Here is a 23407-nt window from a genome sequence, read left to right as displayed (position 1 = left end):
TCATGGCTTGTGCGCGTGTGTGTCTTTGAATGAAGTGGGTGGGAGGTCAGAAAGCCTGACATGGGCATCCATCAGCGGCGAGCATGCGGCGTGCCGATCGCTGTCACAGAGATTTCAGTCAAGCTTGTCCACATCAATTATCTGTGATAAATGGGACATAAGCACACACACACACACACACCTCTACTAACCCCAAATACCACCTATTGCAGCTACCCTTCATTGTTGCCAGCCTCTCTCCACAATCTCAGTAACCTCAATACAATATCTTTCAGCAGCAGCTATAATAAGACACAAAAGAAGACTGCATGTTTTGAAGGCCAGCAGAGCATGACACGGAGGAAGAAGCCTTGTTAAAAGCTCCAGCAACTCTGTCTTCTTCTGTGTCTCGCACTAATGGATGGTTAAATTTAGAAATATGGTCAAAGGAGAAGGAAAAAGAAGGAGGAAAATATTTCCGCCTTAGGAACATTCTTTTTCAGTGGAGGATTGTAAAGAGCTTCCCTCAATGTGTTGAAAAGGATTTTAAAAAGCACAACCTGCTCAAAGTGTATTAATCAAGGGCAAAACAAAACTCAATATTTCCCGTTGTCATGTAGGAAAAGACTAAAAAGCCACAACTTTCATGAAGTAAAACACCTTGCAAGGGTTAATGTTGCAAGACGAAAACATAGACAACTCTGTTGTAAAGACCTGTCAATCAGCGTGTAATCCCGCCCTAAAGCATGCCCTACATTGCGGCCTGTTTGGCTCTAAATAGACCATGAAGGAAAAATAAGCATCATGTTGTATTGAAGAAGACTTAAAACTAAAGATTGAGACTAAACTCATGTTTAAAATGCCTAATGAATAAATCATTTAGTCATAGACTTCTATTAAAATGAATAGTTGCCCTCTGGTGGTCAATTCGGACTGGCTCCCTGTTAGTTTAAGAATTGATTTTAAGATTTTATTCATGACTTTTAAAGCACGTCTGGCCCCGAGCTACATTGTTGAAATGTTAGCCCCACATGAGCCAGCTCGCAGCCTCAGCTCCTCCAGTCAAACCCTTCTGGCCGTTCCAAAGTCGAGGATTAAGTCATGTATGTATGGTGACGGCCCTCTGGCTCTGGCAGGGGCCCGTGTCTGTCTGTGTGTGTGTCTGTGTGTGTGTGTGTGTGTGTGTGTGTGCGTTTGTCCCTTCGGCCTGTCTTGCAGGTCCGTGGTAGGAGGAGCTCGTCAGCGCAACTGGGAGCATCTGGCCGACGTACTTACGGCCCCTCCGTCCCGGCCTGTCGTCCCCAGCGTTGCTCGCGGGAGCTTTGTTTCTTTGTGTTGTCGGATGTGGAACAACAAATAATGTGCCGTCTACCGCGCAGTGTATGTATATATATATATTATATATGTGTACATATATTCTTTTTTTGTTTTTCTGTGCTTGTAGCTGTTGTGTTCATTGCCTCTATGGCATGGTCTCTTTTGTCTCACAATTCATGAAAGTTTTACTTGTATAAATCATGTTTGCTTCTCTGTACACCCTGTGTTTGAAGGTGCTATATGAATAAAGTTAAAGCACTTCTGCGTTGGCTTCACTCTGCAACCTGGAGGTTACAACCCGGTAGCTAAATGTCTAAACTTTTGACTCTAAAGGCTCTTTTCTAGGATTTGTACAATAAAGTTCAAAGAAATGATACTATCCAACATGTGTCACAAAGAGAGCAGCCCATTTTGAATTCCCCTTTAAAAACCTCCTGGGAGTTTGACCCTCACTCGTCAGTCCTCATCTTTCGAATTCCGAGACCTGGCTGGTGCACTCTGCAACAGATACCGTTGCACACAGGCATATTTTTGTATCGTTATAAGATACACCAGCTCACCACAAAAACATCTGCATATTTCAGGGGCAGAGGCCATTTTGAGGGCAACTGACAACTGACCAAGCGGTGGGGTTTGACTGGTTTGGATTCACGGGTTCACGGGGCAACAAATAGTACGACTGATAATCCACAACACTTTTCTACGTTTCTACTCAAGCAAACATTCATCCCACATGATGTGTTTTTGTGAGATGCTAGGAGGTGTGACTTTGGAGAGAGCCGGCTAGCTGTTTGCCCGTTTCCACCGATTATGCTGAGCCGAGCCTTTACGCGTCCTGTTAAACAGGACGGGTATGCACTGTTACTCTCAGCAAGAAAGAAAGTAAGCACATTTACCAGAACATCATCTACAATCTGATGAGCTCATGTCTAGATGTTTTTCCTGTATCAAATCTCATTGAGTGACTGCATGACCAAGAGGAGTCCAGCAAGGGTGACGTAGTGTTGAACATTTTGGATCAGCGCTGGAAACCTCCTGGAGCAGCACAGACTTGGGATAAGTGGGCTTTTGAGACAGAATACAGGGTCTGTCTGGCAAAATCACTGAACACAATCTCTATTCTCTCCATCTACACCACACAGAGCCCGGAACAAAGCAGCTGTGCTACAAACGGTGTCCACCTAGCAGCTCCAAGCCATGTTCAGGTTGGCTACTGAATCATGTCAAAGCTTCAATAGATTTCAACCTGTCACAGTTTTCGTGTTTTTGTAATGTTCAAATGTTGCATTCAGAGCATTTTCCACGCAGAAAACAAAGCTGGTCTTGTGCTGTTCGTGTGCATGATCCAACATTGAAATATGTCACACCTGTGAAAAAAGTATACCTAGTGTGTTCTAATGCATTGCCAATGAAATATTCCAATGCAACTGTTATGGTTTCAGCAGCAGCCAGAACACACATCTCCCGCCTGCCATGAGACACAAAACGCGCGCCGCAGCCGTGCAAACAGGATTTTTACACTCCCAGACCAAATGAGATTATTTTTTGCCATTGAGATTATTCCAGGCAAGTCTTCACGTTTGTCTCAGCTCCACTCAAGCACTCATTGAATTCATGCACATCCAAGAAAAATTAAAAAATATGTAATATATGAAGAATTTGGAGTCAATTGCCTGGTTTCAGCTACAAGGTTTGCTTATTATTCTCATCATTCATTTCTCCAATGAACATATTTTAGTAGAAAGAAATTGTCTGCTGAGCTGTAGTTTAAAATAAAACAAGCGGCACTTTCAATCCACTTCTAAGTCGGAGACTGTGAGCCCGGGCAATGGCCACCGAAGCCTGATATGTGGTTATTGTGGGCAGGGGATAGCAAACGAACACCCCACCCTCCCGCCTCTGTCATACACACCACACTTGATCTTCTTAACATCCCTCCGGGCGAAAATGAGCAAATGAACCACCAACTGGGCTTTTCCTATAATATGCTCACTATTATTTTGTCTGTATTACACAGATCTTTTTTCATTTTGAAAACTTGACATCCGTTGAGCCGCTGCAAAGACGTGACAGAAGCACTTATGCTGTGTATTCTTAATTTGGATGACAAATTATCAGCTTTGTTTTATTTAAGGCTGTTTTGGGATTCTAAAGTTTCAATGGGCAGCAATAATTAAAAGATCAACATCTAACAGGTAGGCCTAGGCGAGGTAGAAGCGCAGACACTAGTAGTTAATTTCCCATGCTTCTCCTGTGTGGCTTCAAATTGCAGCAATTGGATTTTAATCTGTGTACCACTGATTAGTCATTTGGCTCCCCAGCCGCTGTGTAATTTGTTCCACAACAGAGAGCGGAACAGGCACGTGCGCACACACACGCGCATACAGTACACCCAGTTAACTGAGACACACACACTTATGCAAGCACGCAAAGACACGCACACAATCAGACGCTGGGAGAGTTGAACACTTGAGAGAGGGGGAAAGAATGAGAGATACAAGAAAGACTCAGTGAAACGAAGGAGGCGAATCCGAGAGATTGGAGAGTATCTCAGCTCCATCTCGTGGTGAGCGACTGCACGGCGTGTGCTAAAGAGCCAGATTGATTGTCTACAGCAGGGAGCGTAAAGAGATCCAGAGGGGATGGACAAGGTCGTTCTCTCGAGTCAATCCGTTTGCACCGTCACAGCAAAGCAGCTCCTCCAGCCCGGGGGTCCGGAGCCTGGCACAGAGCCACGGGCAGGACACCAGTGTGGACTCCATGTGTCAGTGAGCGTTATGGAGCTTTGTCCTCTTCCTCGTGACAGCTGTCTTTGTAGTCGTAGCTTCAAGTTGAGCTTACAATTCATATCTGAATCACAGACTGGACATGTTTTAAAGTGAGACCAAGCCGACATGTTTGCATCAGTCCCATTTTTCTGTAGGTCTATAAAGTTTCCAAAAGTATTTATTTCTTTATTTTGTTTAGTATTTTTTATGATCTTGCCAATAAGCAGTTACGAAAATCAAATACGCAAAGATTCATATTTAAATCTATGATTCCTGAATTGCTTTTCACTGTCCCATCACTAAAGGTGTGCTGCATTTATTTAGCCACTAGATGGTACGGGTAGCTCACTCCCACGGTCACTCTGCTCCTACTGAAGCCATGCGTCTGACACTGGAGACAGTTTATGGAGTGGGTTCAATCCTACATCAAGTCTCTGAATTATACTTGGGTCTCAAAATAGTAATGATACTTCGATAACACCATATTTACTGGGATAAAACTATACTTAGAAAAACATTTTTTTTAAATATATCAAATGTTTTATGAGAATTATGTTCCGATTGCTTGCTTGCATTCCAGCAGATACAGCATAACGTCAGTATACATCAGGAATTGTGTTTCTGGTCTGATCGGAATCTAATATTTGTTTCCTTTTCTTTAAGCTCTGTTTTTGTCCGTGTGTGTATGCTTCCAGAGCCATTTGATACGCACATAAGTATCATTAGCACGTTGGTGTTCCACTTTCTTCAACAGCAATTCTCTTAACTTTGACAACCATCTGTTTCTCATGTTGTGTCTCTGAAACATGAATATGAAATCAGCAGTTGGTTTGTGTTAAAGGCTTAAGAGACACAGATTAAAATGTCCCATTAATGGTCCCGGACATTCTTACAGTGAGAACAAACACAATGAGGATCATTGAGAGTGTGGATGCCACTTAGCTACACTACACTTTATTCAAGCGTCTTCATCACAGAAGCTGACCAATACAAAAGTTACATGGCAGGAGAAGTCCTCTACATTGTTCCTCGAGTTCTATGACTTCAGTGGAGATTTATTATGATGGGGCACAACCAGACCGTTTTTTTCTGGGGTGAGAGGCGTCGGCTACAATCTTTTCTGACCGCCTCAGAGTCCTGGAGGCAAACTAGTCCTGCAGGGATGGCAGATTGCAGCCGATCAGCCTCTCTGCAGAGCGGAGGACACGCTGCAGCCTGCCCTTGTCCTTGGCTGTGGCTGCAGCGTACCAGATGCTGATGGAGGAGCAGAGGATGGACTCCATGATGGCCGTATAGAAGTAGACCATCATCGTCTTTGGTAGGTTGAATTTCTTCGGATGCCACAAGGAAGAAATACCTCAGCTGAGCCTTCTTGGTGATGGAGCTGATGTTCAGATACCACTTGAGTCTCTGGGTGATGATGGGGCCCAGGAAACGGAAGACTCTACAGCGTCGACGGGGGAGTCACACAGGGGGATGGGGGCTTGTGGGGAGTTCTTCCTCAAATCCACAACCATCTCCACTGTCGTCAGGGCGTTGAGCTCCAAGTTGTTTTTGGCTGCACCACGTCACCAGATGATCAGACTCCCTCCTGTAGGTGGACTCATTCCCATAGTCTAATGAGGATGGTGTCATCCACAAACTTCAGGAGCTTGACTGGTGACTGGAGGTGCAGCTGTTGGTGTACAGGGAGAAGAGCAGAGGGGAAAGAACGCAGCCTTGGGCGGAACCGGTGCTGATGGACCGAGAGGCTGAGACATGTTTCCCCAGCTTCACGTGCTGCTTCCTGTCAGACAGGAAGTCTGTGATCTGGTCGTGACATTTGCACGTAAATGTAATGCCAGTAATTATCTACGTTACGTATCAAACAAGGAACAATTAAAATTGAGGGTTTACTGGACGTTTGCACAGCTGACGTTACTAAACCAGCTTGTTGTGTGAGATGCATGTAATGGTCAAAATATGTTATAACCTAGTCTTATGCTTAAAGAGTGATTATTGTCCGTATCGAAGTGACGTGCACAAGCAGTAAGAATTAAGGCCTCCTAATGCAGCTGTGTCTGAAGAAGGGAGTTAACTTGCTCTCACACCGACGCTCATCTCAACCTTGGTTCTTCTCAACTTGGTTTGCAGCTTCTCGTACCTGCCACTGAGGATGGCCTTCACATGTCACTCAGCGTTTTAACTGCTCACTGACGCCATTTATACTGAACGCTGAAATACGTGCTTGCGTATTCAACCTCGTACTTGCAAGCAATAGTTAGAGCCAGACATATCGGCAGAGAACTGCTCATGTAATTTTTTTTCCCTTCTAAATAAATGTGAACTTTTTGACTTTAATTGATCAACGTGTTGCAATCCTTCTCATCAACCAACGACAGTTGTAAGCGTAATCCCCGCGAAACTAAAAGTCAAAATGGCCGCGGCGGTGTCCCCCAATATCACAGAGATGAGGAAACATACAGTCGGAACCGGACCAGGCAAGCACACCTATCAGATTGTATGTACAAATACTCTACTGATTGGTGAGTCATAAACTATTTCGGGCTTAATATTGAGTTGATAAATGTGGTTGAAAAGAACCCACCACAAGCCATTTGCCTTCATATTTAATTGAGCAGTGTGTGTTTTCATTGTTGCTGACTGACTAACATAATTGGCCACTGTGCAATGATTAAGCGATGAAGTCCGACAGGCCCGACTTCGTTGTTCGTTACAACTGTAACATTATTGAAAACAAAGTCCTGCCCTGATTATTATAATTAAGGATAAAGATGGTTTAATTATGATGTTGGACACTAACTAGTGTGTGTGTGTGTGTGTGTTATCAAGCAAGCAGGAGAGACACAGAAAGCGTATGTGATCCAGATTCCTTGATATCGACCGTGCGTGTGTGCCGTTTACGGGCCTTCAATATCCAAGAATTAAAATGTGTTTGGCTTGCCGAAGCAAGAATCACAATTATAGCTGACTCAAAGTAGTTTCTACAAGACCAGATATTTCCCTGTAAGGTCAATGATCTCAATGTGCCAGAAGAGGAAGACACAGGTCCTCTTTGGAAATTCCGACTAATCCTGAAGAGTGTTCCCAGTTTGTCTAGATCTACACTGTTCAAAAGAAAAAATGTAAAGAAAAGTTTAAAAAACTGTCAACCGTAAAGTTATTTACTCACCTTTGGACCATTTATTTTTCAATTCGATGTCATGTGTATGTGCTTTGTCCCATATCTGTTATTGTTGACAAATATTTTTGTACTTTCGTATCTCATAGCACTTGGCTATTCTTTAGCTGTATTTAGATGTTGTGATGTGAGCTTTTGTGTAGTATAGAGAAAGATTCTGATTAATCTGTTCAATTTTCTGATTTGTATTTTTCATTAATTGTTAAGTTCAAGGAAAAACCTGTTTGGGAAATTTCTGAAGTATTTTTGCAAAGTGAATTTGCACTGTTTTAGAATAAAGGGTGGAAATTAGAGCTTTTTTTAATGCTGTTTTTCTTTTTATCCGATACATCGATTTAATCAAAACTGATTCTGAATGGAATAAAAGTGTTTATTCTTATTCTTGCGGGGGCCTTACTGTTTGCCCAACTGCAACAAGAACAATTCAGAAGCATCAAATTCTAAACCAGTGCCACTTGCTGACAAGTCCTGAGCAAAAAAACAAGAGGTCCTCAGAAATGAAAGTTTGAAACCCTGCAAACACATTGGACCAAGATCTAAACAATTCACACTAAACATATATCTACACTACAGTTCACACAAAACCTTTATTTATTATTAAGTGCTTAATTTATTGAACAAATCTTAAGTTGTGGAGGTGTTTTTTTAGTTATGTTCCATATATACATTTAATTTGAGGGATTTTAATCCACAAAACGTACTCCACGATAAAAGTAAAAACTATACACACTATTTCATACATTTTCTATATCTCATTCTTATCTGCAAAACAAACATGCACAAAACATTTCTTTTTTTTTAAATTTGGTCCTCCAGCAACAGACTCATTTCTCTGCCATGAGTCATTTGTGCCTTCCTGTAAATTCATTTTCATCATCACTTGTTATCTTGTTCAAGTTACTGCTTCTTTTGTCTTTTTTTAGCTCTTTTGTAATATTTCTCAACTGACCTCAACTGTTTGGAACTTTAACATTAGTTGGCTTGTTGCTCAAACTTTCTGTGAAGTTGTGTGGGCGGCTGAATGAAGCTTGGATAGTGAGGTATGATGAAAGAGCCTCTGGCTGCTTTTCTTTTTAATCTTCTGGCAGTCAGACACCGCCAATTGGACTTTCTCTCAAACCACAATAACTCATTGCTTTGTACACGTGTTGTTATGCTCTGGTGCAGAATGTACAATTTGTATTTTGGTATTCATGTATAGTTTTGAGGGGTTAAGAATCTTTAGGTAACACGGCTGTGTACAGCTAGTTTTTTGTTTTATATTTTGGGCTGGATACTACTAAACCAAGTAGTTATTTCTATGAGAAGTAAAGTGAAATAGTTAAAGGCTTTACTGCATACTATGAAACACATGCAAACTGTGGCTCAATCCGTGCATCCTCATGAGGACGCATTCGTGGACCGCACACTTCACCTCGGCTGTAACTCAGCTGTTGCATTCCGTCAGTTCCTCCGAACGCGGCCGAAGGCGCCGTTTTGGATAACACATCTGACCAGCTCACGTTAAGGGCAGCTCTTCTGCCCCCATCCGGCCATAGTTTGTGACGGTTTCATAATCCGCTACTGTGGCTTGGACATATTCTGTAATATCTTAAGGCTACAGTAAAATGAGCTATCCTGCTATACAAATACATCCTGCTCTGGAGGTGAAGCATATCTAGTTAATAGTTAGTTAGTTAAATGAAATAAAGAAGATAACCTTCTCTTAAGTGCGGTGGCCCTGAAGTGCAAAACACAACAGCAAACAGGAACGCACAACGGCAAATAGGAAAACACAACGACATTAACTTCTTACGGAAAGGGTAGGACCTTATAGCAGGAAGCAGAGGACGGACCCTTCTGATTGGACAGACGGACTGTCTGCCTTTCAACCCTCTCAATCCAAAGCCTTTCGCCGGCGACGAAAAGAGACAGACTGCCATGACTCCTTAACTATTTGCACAATCGGATTCTGAAAGCTGAGAAATGCCACTTTGTACATATTCTGTCAATCAATAAATCAGTGGCGGGACTGAGAAGCTGTGATGAGGGATGGAAGTGAGCGCAGCAGAAGAGCTGCAGCAGAAAGTCACGGAGAGATGCCGATGTTTTACTTGTGTCTACAAGTGTCCTACTAGTGTTTCACCATTGTGTTACCAGTGTTTTGTTGTTCAATTATATTTATGTGTTGTGAATAAAGGGGGGTGGGCGCCGCGGACGGTACGGCCGTTGGCGAACTGTACGGCCGACGCGGCTCGGGGACCGGAGTCCGATTCCTTGGCGTGAGGAATTGGATGTGTGGCGGGAGTGCGTGACAAGAGACCGCAATGCGTAACTGTCACGCTCAATGCGTGACACTTGAGAGCCCTGTATCATTTCCTGTTAAAAGACAGACAATCCGTCTGTCCAATCAGAAGGGTCCATCCTCTGCTAAGAAGTTCATTTTGTTCTGTTTTCCTATTTGCCGTTGTGCGTTCCTATTTGTCGTTGTGTTTTGGGGCCACCGTACTTAAGGCTTTTACTGTCACGCCCAGCATGTTGCAAGGCAACGGGAACGGCGGGGAAAAAGGTGATCCTTCAGATCAGCCTACAGCTCATCCAGAGCCAATCTGAAGAGTGGCAAGACAAGCATAGCCACAAGCAAAGGACTGAGGAGTACTTCTACAACAACTCCGATCTTCAACGCGTGTGGCAAGGTATCCAGGCCATTACGGACCCCAAGCGCTACCCACACAACCGTTGATGCCTCCCTTTCTGGTGAGCTGAACAACTTCTGACAACCAGTCACTGGCCCAAACAACTTTGCCAGCATGCTTTAGAACAGGGGTCTCAAACTCAGTTCAGGTGCGGGCCAGATGTAGCCCACCTCCACCAAACGTGGGCCAGACCATTGTGGACGACCGGGGTGGCGCTAACGGTCCAACCGGCGAATGGAACGGTCGACGGTGGGGTGGGGGGGGTTTTAGGTTGTAAGTGGCCGGAAAAGTATGAATTTCACCCTCCTGCTCTCTGCACATCCAAAGCCACTATTTTCTCTCCCGGCGCTCGCTCGCTCTCTCTCTCTCACTCACTCTCACACGCACATGAACACACACAACACACACCGCCCCCCCATGTCACTCACATGCATGCCGCATTCACTGGACAGGCACACAGTAGGAAACTAGAACATCATAACATTGTCCCATTCAGCAACTAACAGCGGGGTTGCTAGAATTTAAAACTCGCCGGTCGCACTAACATTAAACTTTCATATTAAGGTGGGGGCCACAAAATATCGTGGCTTTGAGACCCCTGCTTTAGAACCACCTCAATTGTGCAAGTGCCACTTCTGCCATGTTGAGCTTACACCCATCATCATGAAGTCCTTCAAGAGACTAGTCCTGGCCTCATCTCAAACCCTGCCTTCCACCCACCCTGGACCCCCTCCAATTTGCTTACCCTTAGAACAGGTGTACAGAAGACTCCACCTTCACAGCGCTTCACTTTGCATCCATCTTTCGGTGTGTCCACATCTCTGAGGACATCTCTTGGACCCTCAACACCTAAACCCTGGTGAAGAAGGCACACCAGATGAAAGATTTTGTAAAATCTACATGTTGTAATGCCCTCTGAGGCAAATATGGGGATTTTGATACAATTCATTTGTTTGGCTTATCGGAATAAATACAGCGCAACAATTAATCAATTCTATCAATCAAACACTTGTTTACCATGATGCGCTCCTGTAAAAAGGCACCATAGAAACCTGATTCATTTTAAATCACCATCTTCCAATGGCTCAACCAAAGGGCTTGGGATTGGCTCCATATTGATGACTTCAAAGAGTAGATGACCAGTGTCAGATCTGATTTGTTGACCAAAGTGCGGTACAACATGGGTTGGAAAAGCTGCTATGATACATCAAAGGGCCAGCCGCTGGGAATAGCCATGGCAACCAGTCTGCCTCACCATACCATCAACACAGAGGGCAAAAACACCATATGTGGTCTTTTAGAATGCTTTATGATTTGTCTGATTCCCTGGAGAACAGAATAGACACAAAAAAAGAATATGTATTAGGTTTCTTTAGGATAGCAGCTGTAAACAGTCTTCTCTAATGTTTTCGCTGAAACGTCTGATTTAGGAAGCAAATCACTTTATATTGGTATACACATGCCAGTGACTTTTACAGAGTCCTTACGCGTGTGTCAGGAAAACGTTTGATTCTTTTCGTTTTGTCTTTATTTTACGCAGCAGAGCGTTAACTAAATATACAAATAAATTCTATCACACGGTAGAAAAACTATATGCTCTCGTGCCTACTGCAGTTTTTCTGTATTGTAACAGCTGCAATAATGACATCAATAAATTGAGAGAAACTAGGAGCGTCAATCTAACATAAATGTATTTCCGTCTAAAAAAAAACTGGATTGAATTCATCATTTTGTTCAAAACTGCATGGATAAGAAACATCTATGATTGATATGATTCAGTTCTTGGAGTTTGGTTTCCAATAAATTCAACAACGTTTGTCTGAGAGAAATGTTCCGAACTTGCAGTTTTGTGTACCACTAGCTGAACGCTTTGACCGATAAATATATATTTGAATTGCTTTACACTTATTTCACTCTACTGTTTCTGTGGATGTGAGGCATTATTAAATTGGTTCGTGATGAGTGTCTCTTATGAGATAGTCTGTTGAAGAATTATTAAGCTAGATTGGGCTTAGCCCCCTTTAAATGGGACTTTGGGGCTCAAGGTCTCCAATCGTCGTTTGTACTTTGTTTTTAAGATGGTTCAGGCCCCATTTAGGCACTGGTTATTTTTTTTAAGTACCATTTTAGCTGGAAAAATTGGAAAAATGCCAAACGATACCCATCCCTAAGTAGTAGGCAAAATAAATGCTTGGGAAATGTGTGCACATGCAGAGAATCGTTTTTTTTCTCAAACATTTTAAATCTGTTTTCTTTCTGCGGCTGGGGACCTCTGCTCTAAACAGTTGCACCGCATTGCAGGTCAGAGGCGGCAGGAACTGGTCATATTTTGCCTGAGTTCTTGCACAGCTGACCAGAATTGAAAATGACTAAATAGATAGATAGAGTTTATTAATCCCAAGGGGGACATTTGTGTGTAATAGTAGCAATACAGTACAGTAATTGAATGAGAAATGAAAAATGCATAATATATATACACAGTACAATAAAATACAATGACAAGTGAAATTTGATTAAAGTGAAAGTGAGATAGACGTATGTACAGTGGGGTGGAAGAGGTATAAAATGAAATTAAAACAGTACTGCCATGTTAATTGGTATTAAATGAAGACAGTAGTGCAGTGGTTATTGGTAAAGTTCAATAAAACAAGGATTTAGCCAGAAGTGTTTTGTTGGACAGTCTAATTGCAGTTGGCAGGAATGTTTTCCTGCATAGTTTTTGTTATACCTGTTCTGGAGGCTCTTGTTTGGAGCCAATAATGGAGCCGGCCTTCACCAGCTTATTTAGTCTGTTGGCGTCACCAGCTTCCATGCTGCTCCCCCAGCAGATAATGGCGAAGTACGGAGCACTGGTAGAACATCTCCAACATCTTGCTGCACACATTAAAAGATCAACGTTTCCCCAAGAAGAAGAGTCGACTCATCTCCTTCTTTTACACAGTGTTGAAGTTGGCCTTGCAGTTTAGTCTGTTGTCGATGGAGAATCACAGGTACTTGTACTCCACCACATCCTCACCCAGAACTCTCAATGGTTGAGGAGACGTTGTCCTCCTCCTGAAGTCCACCACCATCTCTCTGGTCTCGGCCACGTTAAAGCACAATAATGGCATTGTTTCAAGAAAAGAAACAATAGCTCTGAAAGAAATGTGAGTTTGCTCTGTTTGCAATTAAAATGAACAAAAATGAATATGTGCAACTGTATGATCCCTCAATAATGTAACATCAATTTGTGATCAGCATATAATGAGCTGTGTCAGTTCAAAGTGTCAAAAGGTGAACTGTTTATTGCGTCGTTCTCTATCACACTGAATACGTTCTACTGCAAAAATCCCAGTGGGCAACGATGACTAAACCTGTAAGCAAGAGCCATTCTAGAAGCGGGACACTGAGGCATAAAAAGTGCATTTTACATGAAATGTCAAAGGAAATGAGAATTTGCCCAAAGTAACTAGAAGTAAAATACAGAAACACACTGCTACACATATTATTTTGGAACACTTGTTGAGTGTTCACACTACATAACTTTCGCCCTGATGGTCCGTGCGTCTACAGTTTTTGGAGTCGGGGTCACTTCCCCCCGGTGTTGTTGAGACTAAAAATAGATAGTAGACCTCATCAGGGATTATTACAGGTCCTCCAGGCGTCCGTTTCAAGTAGGAGGTTTAACAAACTCTGAAACCCTAAACTTTGAGTTGATTTACCGTGAGATGGGAAACTCTGAGTTTTAGGTTTCAGAACGGCTGTTTAGAGTTGGTTCAATCAACTCGGAGTAGGTTGACTCAGAGTTGAGCGCGTGCACCACCACAGCATGACTGGAGCCATGACACTACGAGTTACCATGGCAACCAGCACAAACAATATATTGAACCCTATTCAGGTGGAAATATTAATGCAACCGTACGACGAGTATGAACCTGTAATTAGAAAGAAAAGCGACACTGCTACTGCATCAAAAGAATAGTAAATAAAGTTCCACTATAGTGTCGTCAGTTAATATTTAATGTACACCCTAATCACAATCCATACGTTTTACTAATTCCCAGTGGGAGGATTACTGCAAATACAATGTTTGTATTAAATTGGGAGGGGCGGGCGCGGGGGGGGTGAAGCGTGCATTGTCCTCACTTTTAATGACCCCCTTGGAGCATTTTTCCGACAGATACGTTCCTTTTTATTCCAAAAAGAAAACTTGTAGTAATGTCGGTCAAGTCCACACACAATGATTTTACAACAGCAAAAACGATCTTAGAAAAAAACATAAGATTTACAAAACACAATATTTTACAAACCTGATATTCAAAAAGACACCTCCAAAGGGAGGATGACTCATTTGTTGAATACTTGCTGCTTTGACGCCTCTCTGGCTGCGTCTCAATCCTGGACATCCAGCAACCCGAATGCCTGACAGTACTTAGCTCTGTCTCACAGGTCGGGATCACTAGCAAACACCAACCTTTTCCAGTTTCCCCTCCCCCCACCTCAATGCAGTGTTTTCTCTTTTGTAAAATGTTGCGTTTTGATGCCACCTTCATTCTTCTGAGTAATTGACCTGGAAATGTTTGCAAAAAATGAATGCATGTCAATAGGAATCTGAAACTGGTACACTTTGATGAACTACTGATAATTGCTGTATGATGTATATTTCTGTTTAATTAGTGAAAAGCCAAAACAACCTGTATTGCTTTTATAACTAAATATTTGTGATGGTTAAAAAATGGTAAATAGTGAATTTATTGGGAACTATTTTCAGCTGTGAATTCATGTGGTGCCCTAATGGATATTTACTGCAGGACAGTGTACGACTGACTTGAAATAAACTACAGTGCCCACACATGTATGGCAACAAAGGAACAGCTCTCCCAGCACAACAGTGTTGACGAGGCTTTGAATGATACTGAACAAACAAAGATTTTGGTATTATGATAATCAAATCATTCTCACAAACATCTTGTTGACACAACATTGTCTGTCTGAGAAGTAGGACTGTATGTTTGTGTGCATTTTCCTGTTTATAACGGTACCTTTTAACCTAGTTTCTATGGTTACCCCATGCTCACTGGATACGAGAGACAGAGAGAGAGAGATTGTCTAGTATCTTTGCTTCCAGTCAATTTAGTTTACAGCTTCACTGTTCACTACATCACACAACAAAAAAATGAAAGATATATATACAAAAGAAACAAATAGAACACAACACAGAACATCCTTAGCGGACAAACGTTTACAGAGTTCCATGTCCTTTGTCAGTGTGTAATAAACAAACTCCTTTTCCTTTTTTGTTTTCAAAATTGCTTGTTTGGTCGCTCCTGAGAGGAAATGCATCAGTGTGTGTGTGTGTGTGTGTGTGTGTGTGTGTGTGTGTTTATTCTTAGCAGAGTATTTTGGACCATAAATAAAAAGACAGACAGACAAGTGTTCTCCTAAGCCCTAAAACCAGGCCTGCAGGCGGCTAAAGCCAGTCTGGAGCAAGATGGTGGATAGTTTCTGTCTGAGAGCAGAAGGCACAGCAGTGTCCTAAGCCGGGATCGAGGTGTACCAGATGCTCAGCTCCGTTAGATGAGAGATGATGGTCTTTAGATGAACCAGCTTCACACAGCTGGCCTACCAGATAGGAAGGACTACCAGTCCATACATCTGTCACACCTGATTCTGCAATCACCTGTGACAAGGTGGCAGATGATGCGTGAGGCTCCTCTCCTGTACGATCTAACGGGGAATACAGTGTGCAGTTCCAGTGAACAGAACAAACACCAACAGAAAGCCTAAATGTAACGCTTTCCCAAAAGACTCCCAGAGGTTCTTATCCTCTTTGAACCTTCTTTCCCTAGTCAAGCATTTTTTTTAGACAGAAACGTTTCTCCTCATCCAAGTGATCTGCACCCACCCCTTTCTGTAATGAAGAAACCCTATTTGATTAACTTGGCTGGGTCTGGAGAACACTCAAACATTTTTTTTAGGGGTTTTCCAAATGTTTCTTCCAGGAATTTATCAATTTCCTTCAGCGTGTAGAGATCTTAATTTAAGGCCTTGGAGACTTGTGATAGAGAGAGAGTCTGAGTCAGTGTCATACTCCACCTCTTTCTCCGCGACACCCGCCACTCACCTACAGATCTCTGATTTGAAATTAGCTAACGATGCAACGTATTCTCAGTCCTTCAATTAGGATTCAAACCAGTTCAGTGCGAAGACATAGAGTCCCACCACAGAGTTGATCCAGTAACAACTAGACTGAAGTTCTGCCAATGACTGTGTTTAAGTGCAAAAGCAGTAATGTAATTTGGTACGGGATGGCATAGGATGGTCCCGTTATGTCTCACTAGGCTGCACACCAACGGTTTATTAAGCATTCTTATAGCTTATAACAACCACTCCTCCATTTGGGAGACAATCAATCCTGTCGAGTCTGGACTACAATCTGTTTGATTATGCTCCAAACACAACTTACACAAAGATTTACCAATATATCATATTCACATACCTTTTTATGTTCTGTATGTCCCTGCCTCTCATGTCCCTTAACCTCAGCTCCTCCCATGGTGTTTTTTCTCACCCTCTGTGATTGTTCTCCTTTCACCTGCACCAACCCAGTGTGTTTCAATCACTTGTGTCTCGTCGTCAGATCGTATGTTATTCTTGGCTTACCCTGTGACCCTGCCTGCTGTGCTGTGATGTGTCCTTGGCCTTATTCCTGTTTGGTCCCAGACATGTTGTTGGAATCTTGTGCATTTCAGTCCTGTTTCTGAATTCTGACAGTATTTTAACTACGGGAATGTATTGCTTTTACTGTAAAACAGCACCATATTATTACTAACATACTGCTTTTACTTCGCTCTAGTACTAATCATTACTACTGTGTATACTGGTCCTTTATTGCACTCACTTTAAAGAGAGAAAGTGTACATTAAATGATTGCTAATAATTCATACAACTGACACTTGAAATACTTCTGTCAAAGAATATACAGTCATCACTCAGTTCAACCGTACCGTATATATAGTTGGGATGGTGCAAAAACCCGATAAATAGACTAAAACGTAAACTGGAAAAAATAAGAATAATGTCCAAATCTAAAATAAAGTGTCACGTGCATGTTGGATAAAGAGCAGAGAGAATGTGCAAAAAGTGTCCCAGGAGTGGAGGACGGGGGAGACACAGCCAGTGAGGGTCTTTGCAGACTGTTGACTGGAAGAAGCCGTTTATGGCGGGAGAGTGACCTAGAAAGGCTGCTGCTCTGTCCATGGTTCTGAAATGGCTTTGCACGTCTCTCGTCGAGTTGTTAAACTCCCAATTTTATAGAAACAGCCTTTCGGTTTTCCCTCTGATGCTGAATAATGTATTTCGAGTGACATTTGCTCACAACGTCCCCGGGTAAGCAATCGGGCAGCAGCATGAATCCTTCGTCAAAGCCCACAAAGGTCAAGTCATATTGATCGAAAACTCGCTCCATGTCGTCGGAATCAAACTTTCAAAGTCGGGTTCAGGTTGTGCATTTTCAGGACAGAACTCATTCTGAAGTTTGCAAAATGACGCATTGTGCAATCTCATACAATCACATGTGCACAGGAATGTATCAGATTTAACTAAGTGCAACGACAGAGGCTGGTCGTTGACATGATGTCGCTGATTCCGCGCTGGGTGGAACGCGCAGAGGAGGTGGGGGCTTGTTTGGAGAGGCAGGGCCCCTTCTCTCTCAGCGGCATAGCAACCCCGACACAAGCCGGTGGAGACGTTGGACTTGGACAGTAGAAGAAGAAAGTGTCCCTCAATAGTCCCCGCGGGGGAATGGTCCTCTGCACTCAGAGGGAGCAGCGTGCTGCCGTAAAGGCGTCAGGGAGCAGTTCGGCTGCAGGTGCCTTGCTCAGGGACACTCCGACGCAGGACATGGAGCAGCCGCGGCCGTACGCTCGTGAGCCAAATGCCCAATCAACAGTCTGGGGAAAAAATCGATCATGATCTGCCGGAACAACAATTCCATTGTATTGCGCATGACTTTTCAGCCGTAAAGCAACGGGTCGCCGATTCCTCCCCTCGGAACACCATGCCACAGGTGCCGAGCAGTAGCTGCATCGCCGCGACCACCGCAGCATAATGGCATGCAAGAGCGGCTCCTGCTGCGGCTGCGGTCCTGTCAACGAGGACAACGCGAGGTTCCTGCTGCTGGCTCTGTTCATCATCATCTACCTCCTGTGTGGAGCCGCCGTCTTCTCCGCGCTGGAGCAGCCGAAGGAGCGCGAGGCGAAGGAGCGCTGGGCGCAGAGGTTCGACCATTTCAGTCAGAGGCACAACCTGAGCAAGAAAGACCTGAAGAACTTCCTGAGGAACTACGAGGAGGCGAACCTGGCGGGGATCCGTGTGGATACGGTCCGACCTCGATGGGACTTCACCGGCGCGTTTTACTTCGTGGGAACGGTGGTCTCGACCATTGGTGAGATGGAGAGACGGGCGGCGGTGTGGAGCACGCACATCTCCCTCAAAGCAAACACTTTAATATCCGTGTCTTTTCCAGCTGCATCTCTTTCGAACTATGGGTCTGAATGAGTCTGAATGAATGAGTCAGTTATTAAAACTTATTTCATTTCCCGATTATAAGTCTCAACAATCTTGGATAAATCAGTTTCCTGTTTTTTGCAAACTCTAACCTCCGATCCCTATTTATTTCTCTCCCGGGGGCCACTTTACATGAGCCAAAATGATAATAAATTAATACCTCTTCATACTTTTCATCACTTTTACAAACAGCAATGTGGCCTATGCCCAAGGAGAGAACTGTGTGCATCAGTATTTGTATCAGTATTTATTTATTCAAATAGCAAAGAGCAAAATAAGTTTGAACTGTGATGATAAAACGGTTAAACGCTATTAAAATAGATGATAGCACTGTGCATATTGGTTAACTTTATTTAAGGCAATAGTTTGAAATGGTGGTCGATCATACTGTAATGAAAAGATCTGAGGATCCTTACTACCGTTTCTGAAACCTGCAGCCCTGCGGAGTGGGTTATAGGGGATCTCTGGGTCATGCCTTTGTTCCACAGCCCCTTGATCAGAAATCCCAATAACCCAAAGAATGTCCCATCGGATCAACAGCCCATCGTGCTGAAAACAGACAACTACTGTTCTAAAGGACCATTGCACAAAAAATGCACACGTTCCAACAGAAGCATGTAAATAATGTCATCAGTTATTAAGTCATTGAACAATTAAATTTAAGACAAACCATTGGCTTCAATGTTTTATTCAGTGGGCGAGGTTACGATTAGGTTTTTCGACGTGTTTTCTTGTGAAAAGAGCTGTCAGATTGCAGGAATTCACAGCTGCCGCTGCACGCCACAGGACGCTGTGCGTGTGACTGTGACATGTAGCATGTGTTCTAATTTTCAGCAATGTTATGAACAGACGGAGCGATAGACGCTGCTTTATTGAGCTTTCAGTGTTAAATGAGGGACGACTGAGACGGGTTCGGTCGATGGAGAGACCTCATTTGGACTTCCATTCGGTTCATCTGTCTTTCCACAGGAGACAAAGAAGTCGGACACCAGCAGCATGTCAGAGTAGAAACAGCTCAATGGGTTCTTCTTAGCTATAAGAATACAAACGGAGAAGTGAAGGGGCACAATTGGGTTTTTGTTACTGGCGGGATTACAGCGACGTTCTAGACCAGCCCAGATTGCTGTGACGTGCTTGCACTGAAAACGCCTCAGCTATTTAAGTGACTTACAAAGAGACAGAGAGAGAAGGAGATTGTGTTACCAACGGCAACAAAGTGTGGATCAAAGTAGTTGTGTGATTATCATTTTTTCCGAGGATGAATAGGATACCAGCCCTTGTTGTTAATGACAGAGAATATGTGAGTTTGGTTTAAAAATGAGGTTAACATATATTGGATTATAGAATGTTACCATAACATAAATGTTAATAGTTTGCTGTCATTGTTAATTGACACCATTAACTGTTCATTTACAGCGTTGACTGTTAATTTACATGAAAGGGATGAACATGTAAGTGTGTGTTACTGTAAGAAAACCTTTTAAAAAGTGTTACATTCGTTAGTGCGTTAAGAAAAAGGGGCACTAAAAGTGTTTTTCAAGTGATGGTAATGATTTGAATAACATTATTTATTCTTTATTTAGAGACACTTGCACCTGTGAAGGTCAAGTAATGAAATGAGTCTCAGTGTTCATTCACTATATCTTCATTTAGTGCTCATGTGTTTGTGTGTATCTCAGGGTTTGGGATGACCACTCCTGCCACCATTGGAGGAAAGGTCTTCCTGATGGTCTACGGCCTACTCGGCTGTGCAGCCACCATACTCTTCTTCAACCTCTTCCTTGAGCGGGTCATTACCGTAATCGCCGTGGTCCTAAAGTCGTGTCACCAACGACGTCATAACAAAGCTGTGCTGCCTCCAAATGGCCACCAGGTCTCCAGGGAAAACGGAGCAGGCGGAGCTGGGGGAGGTGGAGGAGTGCAAGGACAGGATCTGGCTGGCTGGAAGCCTTCGGTCTACTGCGTCATGCTCATTCTTGGAGCGGCAGCCATCTTGGTGTCCTGCTGTGCCTCGTTCATGTACACGGCAGCAGAGGGATGGGGCTATCTGGACTCGCTCTACTTCTGCTTTGTAGCCTTCAGCACCATTGGTTTTGGAGACATGGTGAGCAGCCAACGGGTTGTCTACGAGGGTCACGCCATGGTCGCGTACCGGCTGGGCAACTTCTTCTTCATCCTGACCGGGGTCTGCTGTATCTACTCCCTCTTCAACGTCATCTCCATTGTCATCAAGCAGGTCCTAAACTGGCTGCTAATGAGGCTGGAGGCCCCCTGCCGCTGCTGTTTGCCCAGTAGGGGCCACCACCCCCACCGGCGAACCCGGCGGAACGTGGTGGCCCCGGGGCACCTCCGCGCCCGCAGGGACCTCTCCATCGAGACCGACGCCATCAACGACAGCGAGACTGACACCGGGCGCAGGATGTCTGGGGAGATGATCTCCATGAGGGACTTCCTGGCAGCCAACAAGGTGAGAGCTTCAGGGACGGAGCAGGTCGTGGCTGATAACTGAATGTGTGGCATGTTATGTGAATTTATCTGCTAAATGTTTCCCTATAGGGATTAACTCCCCATTCCGCCCGTCCTCAGCCATCTCCCTCATCGTAAGCTGCATTGAATGTTCAGTCCTCTTTTGCAGCTTTCCTGCATGACTCGCGATGCAGAATGCAACATATCACATCCCGCCCTGCCCGTACTTATCATTAAGTTATTGAAACAACTGTAGAATGAAAATATGCAAGATAAATAGTTCAAGAAATACTGCGTATTGTGATTAATGTTTCCGTATGGGCTTTTTTGCAGTTGTTTTCTAGGCTACGTTTGTAAAACATATATGTATTCCATTGTTCTTACCCCATTGCTCTCACCCCTTCAACGGCCCTCAAAGTCACTCGGAGATGTCAATGATCCTTATATTTACATGTCTGGTAGCCAACTTTGCAGACGAGGCGGATGAACAGAGTGAGCTGTTGAATGTCAAAACAATGCTGATGCACCGCAGGGTTCTTCTTAGCTGGAAAAACATAATCACATTTCTCCCGTTTAATGACTATTCTGATTGAAAAGCCTGAAGGTTTTGAGTCATTAGAAGAATAAATAGTGTACTGCTCGAACAATGTGAACGAACCGATACTGGTAGAACCATTCAAACAAAAGTCATCATTAAGATGGTGAAATGTCAAAATTAAGAATTAAGATCATTTAAAGAGGTGAATCAGAGGAACTCCACTTTCAAAAACTTCAATTCAATTTTAAAATCAATTGTGTAAAGTTGAAGGAGACAAAAAGACACTTTGATCACGTCTCTAGTAAGATATATTTGTCTAATTAATATACATCTCAATATATATTTTTGTCATGAATTCCTTTCGACATTAGCAAATCTAATGAAGCGTTGGAGAGGACCGTGTTCATTTTTATGAAAGTTGCCACATAAAGACGAGAGAGTATAAAACATTCAAATTCAAATTACTAAACATTTATATGGCACATGGAGAAATGCACTAACTGTAAAAAGCATATTTGGAAAAATATTTTGATTAGGCATTTTACACCTTGCTTTACACCTGGATGTGAATTTAAATAAGTACTTTACATATGTTCATGCTGTTTCTTGTAATTGTGTAAAACAGCTCCTTTACGCTTGACTCAACAAAACACATGTAAAATAGCACAACTGTGTACATTCTCTACATGTTGCTTTGTAGTGTTGGTGTTGTCAGAGGGAAATGTCTTGTTTCTTTTCAGTCGCGCTTGTTCATTTCTCCTCATCTTTGAGCACATAAATTGACACCCCAAAGGAGAGGAACAAACCCGTCTGGTAGCCTCACCCATCACATGTGTGCAGCAAATCCTTGTATTAATCGTTGCTTTTCAAGGCTCCACAAGTTTCCCACTTTATCCCTGAACAGAAACACCAAATATTTTCTCCCCTGTTCATTTATTAATGTCTTTCTCCTCCTGCAGGTGAATCTGGCAATTATGCAGAAGCAGCTTTCGGAGATGGCCATCGGACACCCGCGACAGTCCGCCTCCGGTTCGCGCCAGAACGGGTTCTCGGGAGGGGTCGGCGCCCTGGGCATCATGAACAACCGGCTGGCCGAGACCAGCGTCGACAGATCAGAGAACCGCCTGAATCCTTTTTAAAGGTTACAAAAACATGACGGGATGAGACATGTAGGGACAAGTTGACCCTGCGGACTAATGCCCTGGAAAACAGGAGACGGGCGCTGTGCAAGACTGAACTCGTTGCTGATTCATCTCATCATTTTACAAGCAAGCTGACCTCCGGCAGACACCCACTTCCTTGTCAAGAACACGGCTCCATGAAAGATGCATGACGGTTTGCTGGAGTCTCACATCTGGACGAGGCTCAGCGTGCCGGGATGTCCTCCCGTGAGGAAGTCAGTTTCCATGGTAATATAATAAGCCTGCCTTGAGCCCTTGTATCTCTGCCTAAAAGATATCACGCGCTACATGCTTCTTCACACCCCAACGTTCCCTCGTTCATTTTACCTGACAATCCTCACCGGTAGCTTCCTGTAAAAAAAAAAGACATAAAAAGAGCTTTACTTGAATGCAGAACACCTTATTTTTTCTAATTATTAAAGTTCAAATGGAAAAATATGAATAGATCAACGGCACCTGTAACTCAGACAGACATTATTCCCATCCACGTGATTTAACATTCGATAGGCTCAGTGCTTCCATTCATTATCAGGGCAAAAGGAAAACCTCATTAGAACCAAGCAGAGGTATCTGTGGCTGAATTGTGCCTCTGAAATGACACCTGTTATGTGAGAAGTGAGAAGGTGAGAGTTAACTCTGGCCTTTGCTGAACATTATCCAAGCATGGACACAGACACGAGGACAGTTTCACTCCCTGGTGTTGCTCAGGCTTCTTATTTGATTTGAGCTCAGCGTGCATTGGTCTGTCTTTCACC

General features: G+C 43.4%; 2 protein-coding genes across 2 annotated transcripts in view; both read left to right on the top strand.

The window, feature by feature from the left end:
- Positions 1–23407, top strand: part of LOC120807839 (26S proteasome regulatory subunit 4) — a 170662-nt gene that overhangs the window by 135700 nt on the left and 11555 nt on the right. The gene's annotated exons all lie outside the window — the stretch shown is intronic.
- LOC120808397 (potassium channel, subfamily K, member 13-like) lies at positions 17884–22742 on the top strand. The gene is made up of 3 exons (XM_040161291.2): positions 17884–18345; positions 20147–20934; positions 22431–22742. Exons 1-3 carry the CDS (start codon positions 18009–18011, stop codon positions 22608–22610), a joined length of 1305 nt encoding a protein of 434 aa, XP_040017225.1. The 5' UTR covers positions 17884–18008; the 3' UTR covers positions 22611–22742.

The sequence above is a fragment of the Gasterosteus aculeatus genome, chromosome 18 (assembly GCF_964276395.1).
Source record: "Gasterosteus aculeatus chromosome 18, fGasAcu3.hap1.1, whole genome shotgun sequence".
NCBI classification, from domain to species: domain Eukaryota; kingdom Metazoa; phylum Chordata; class Actinopteri; order Perciformes; family Gasterosteidae; genus Gasterosteus; species Gasterosteus aculeatus.
The sequence above is the reverse complement of the archived record's forward strand: the minus strand, read 5'-3'. Positions and strand labels throughout refer to the sequence as shown.

What these genes read in the sequence shown, in the direction of transcription:
- LOC120808397 (XM_040161291.2), top strand. Translation starts at nt 18,009, where the DNA reads ATGGCATGCAAGAGCGGCTCCTGCTGCGGCTGCGGTCCTGTCAACGAG. An exon ending in AACGGTGGTCTCGACCATTG is followed by an intron (nt 18,346 to 20,146) that starts GTGAGATGGAGA and finishes TGTGTATCTCAG; the next exon opens with GGTTTGGGATGACCACTCCT. An exon ending in ACTTCCTGGCAGCCAACAAG is followed by an intron (nt 20,935 to 22,430) that starts GTGAGAGCTTCA and finishes CTCCTCCTGCAG; the next exon opens with GTGAATCTGGCAATTATGCA.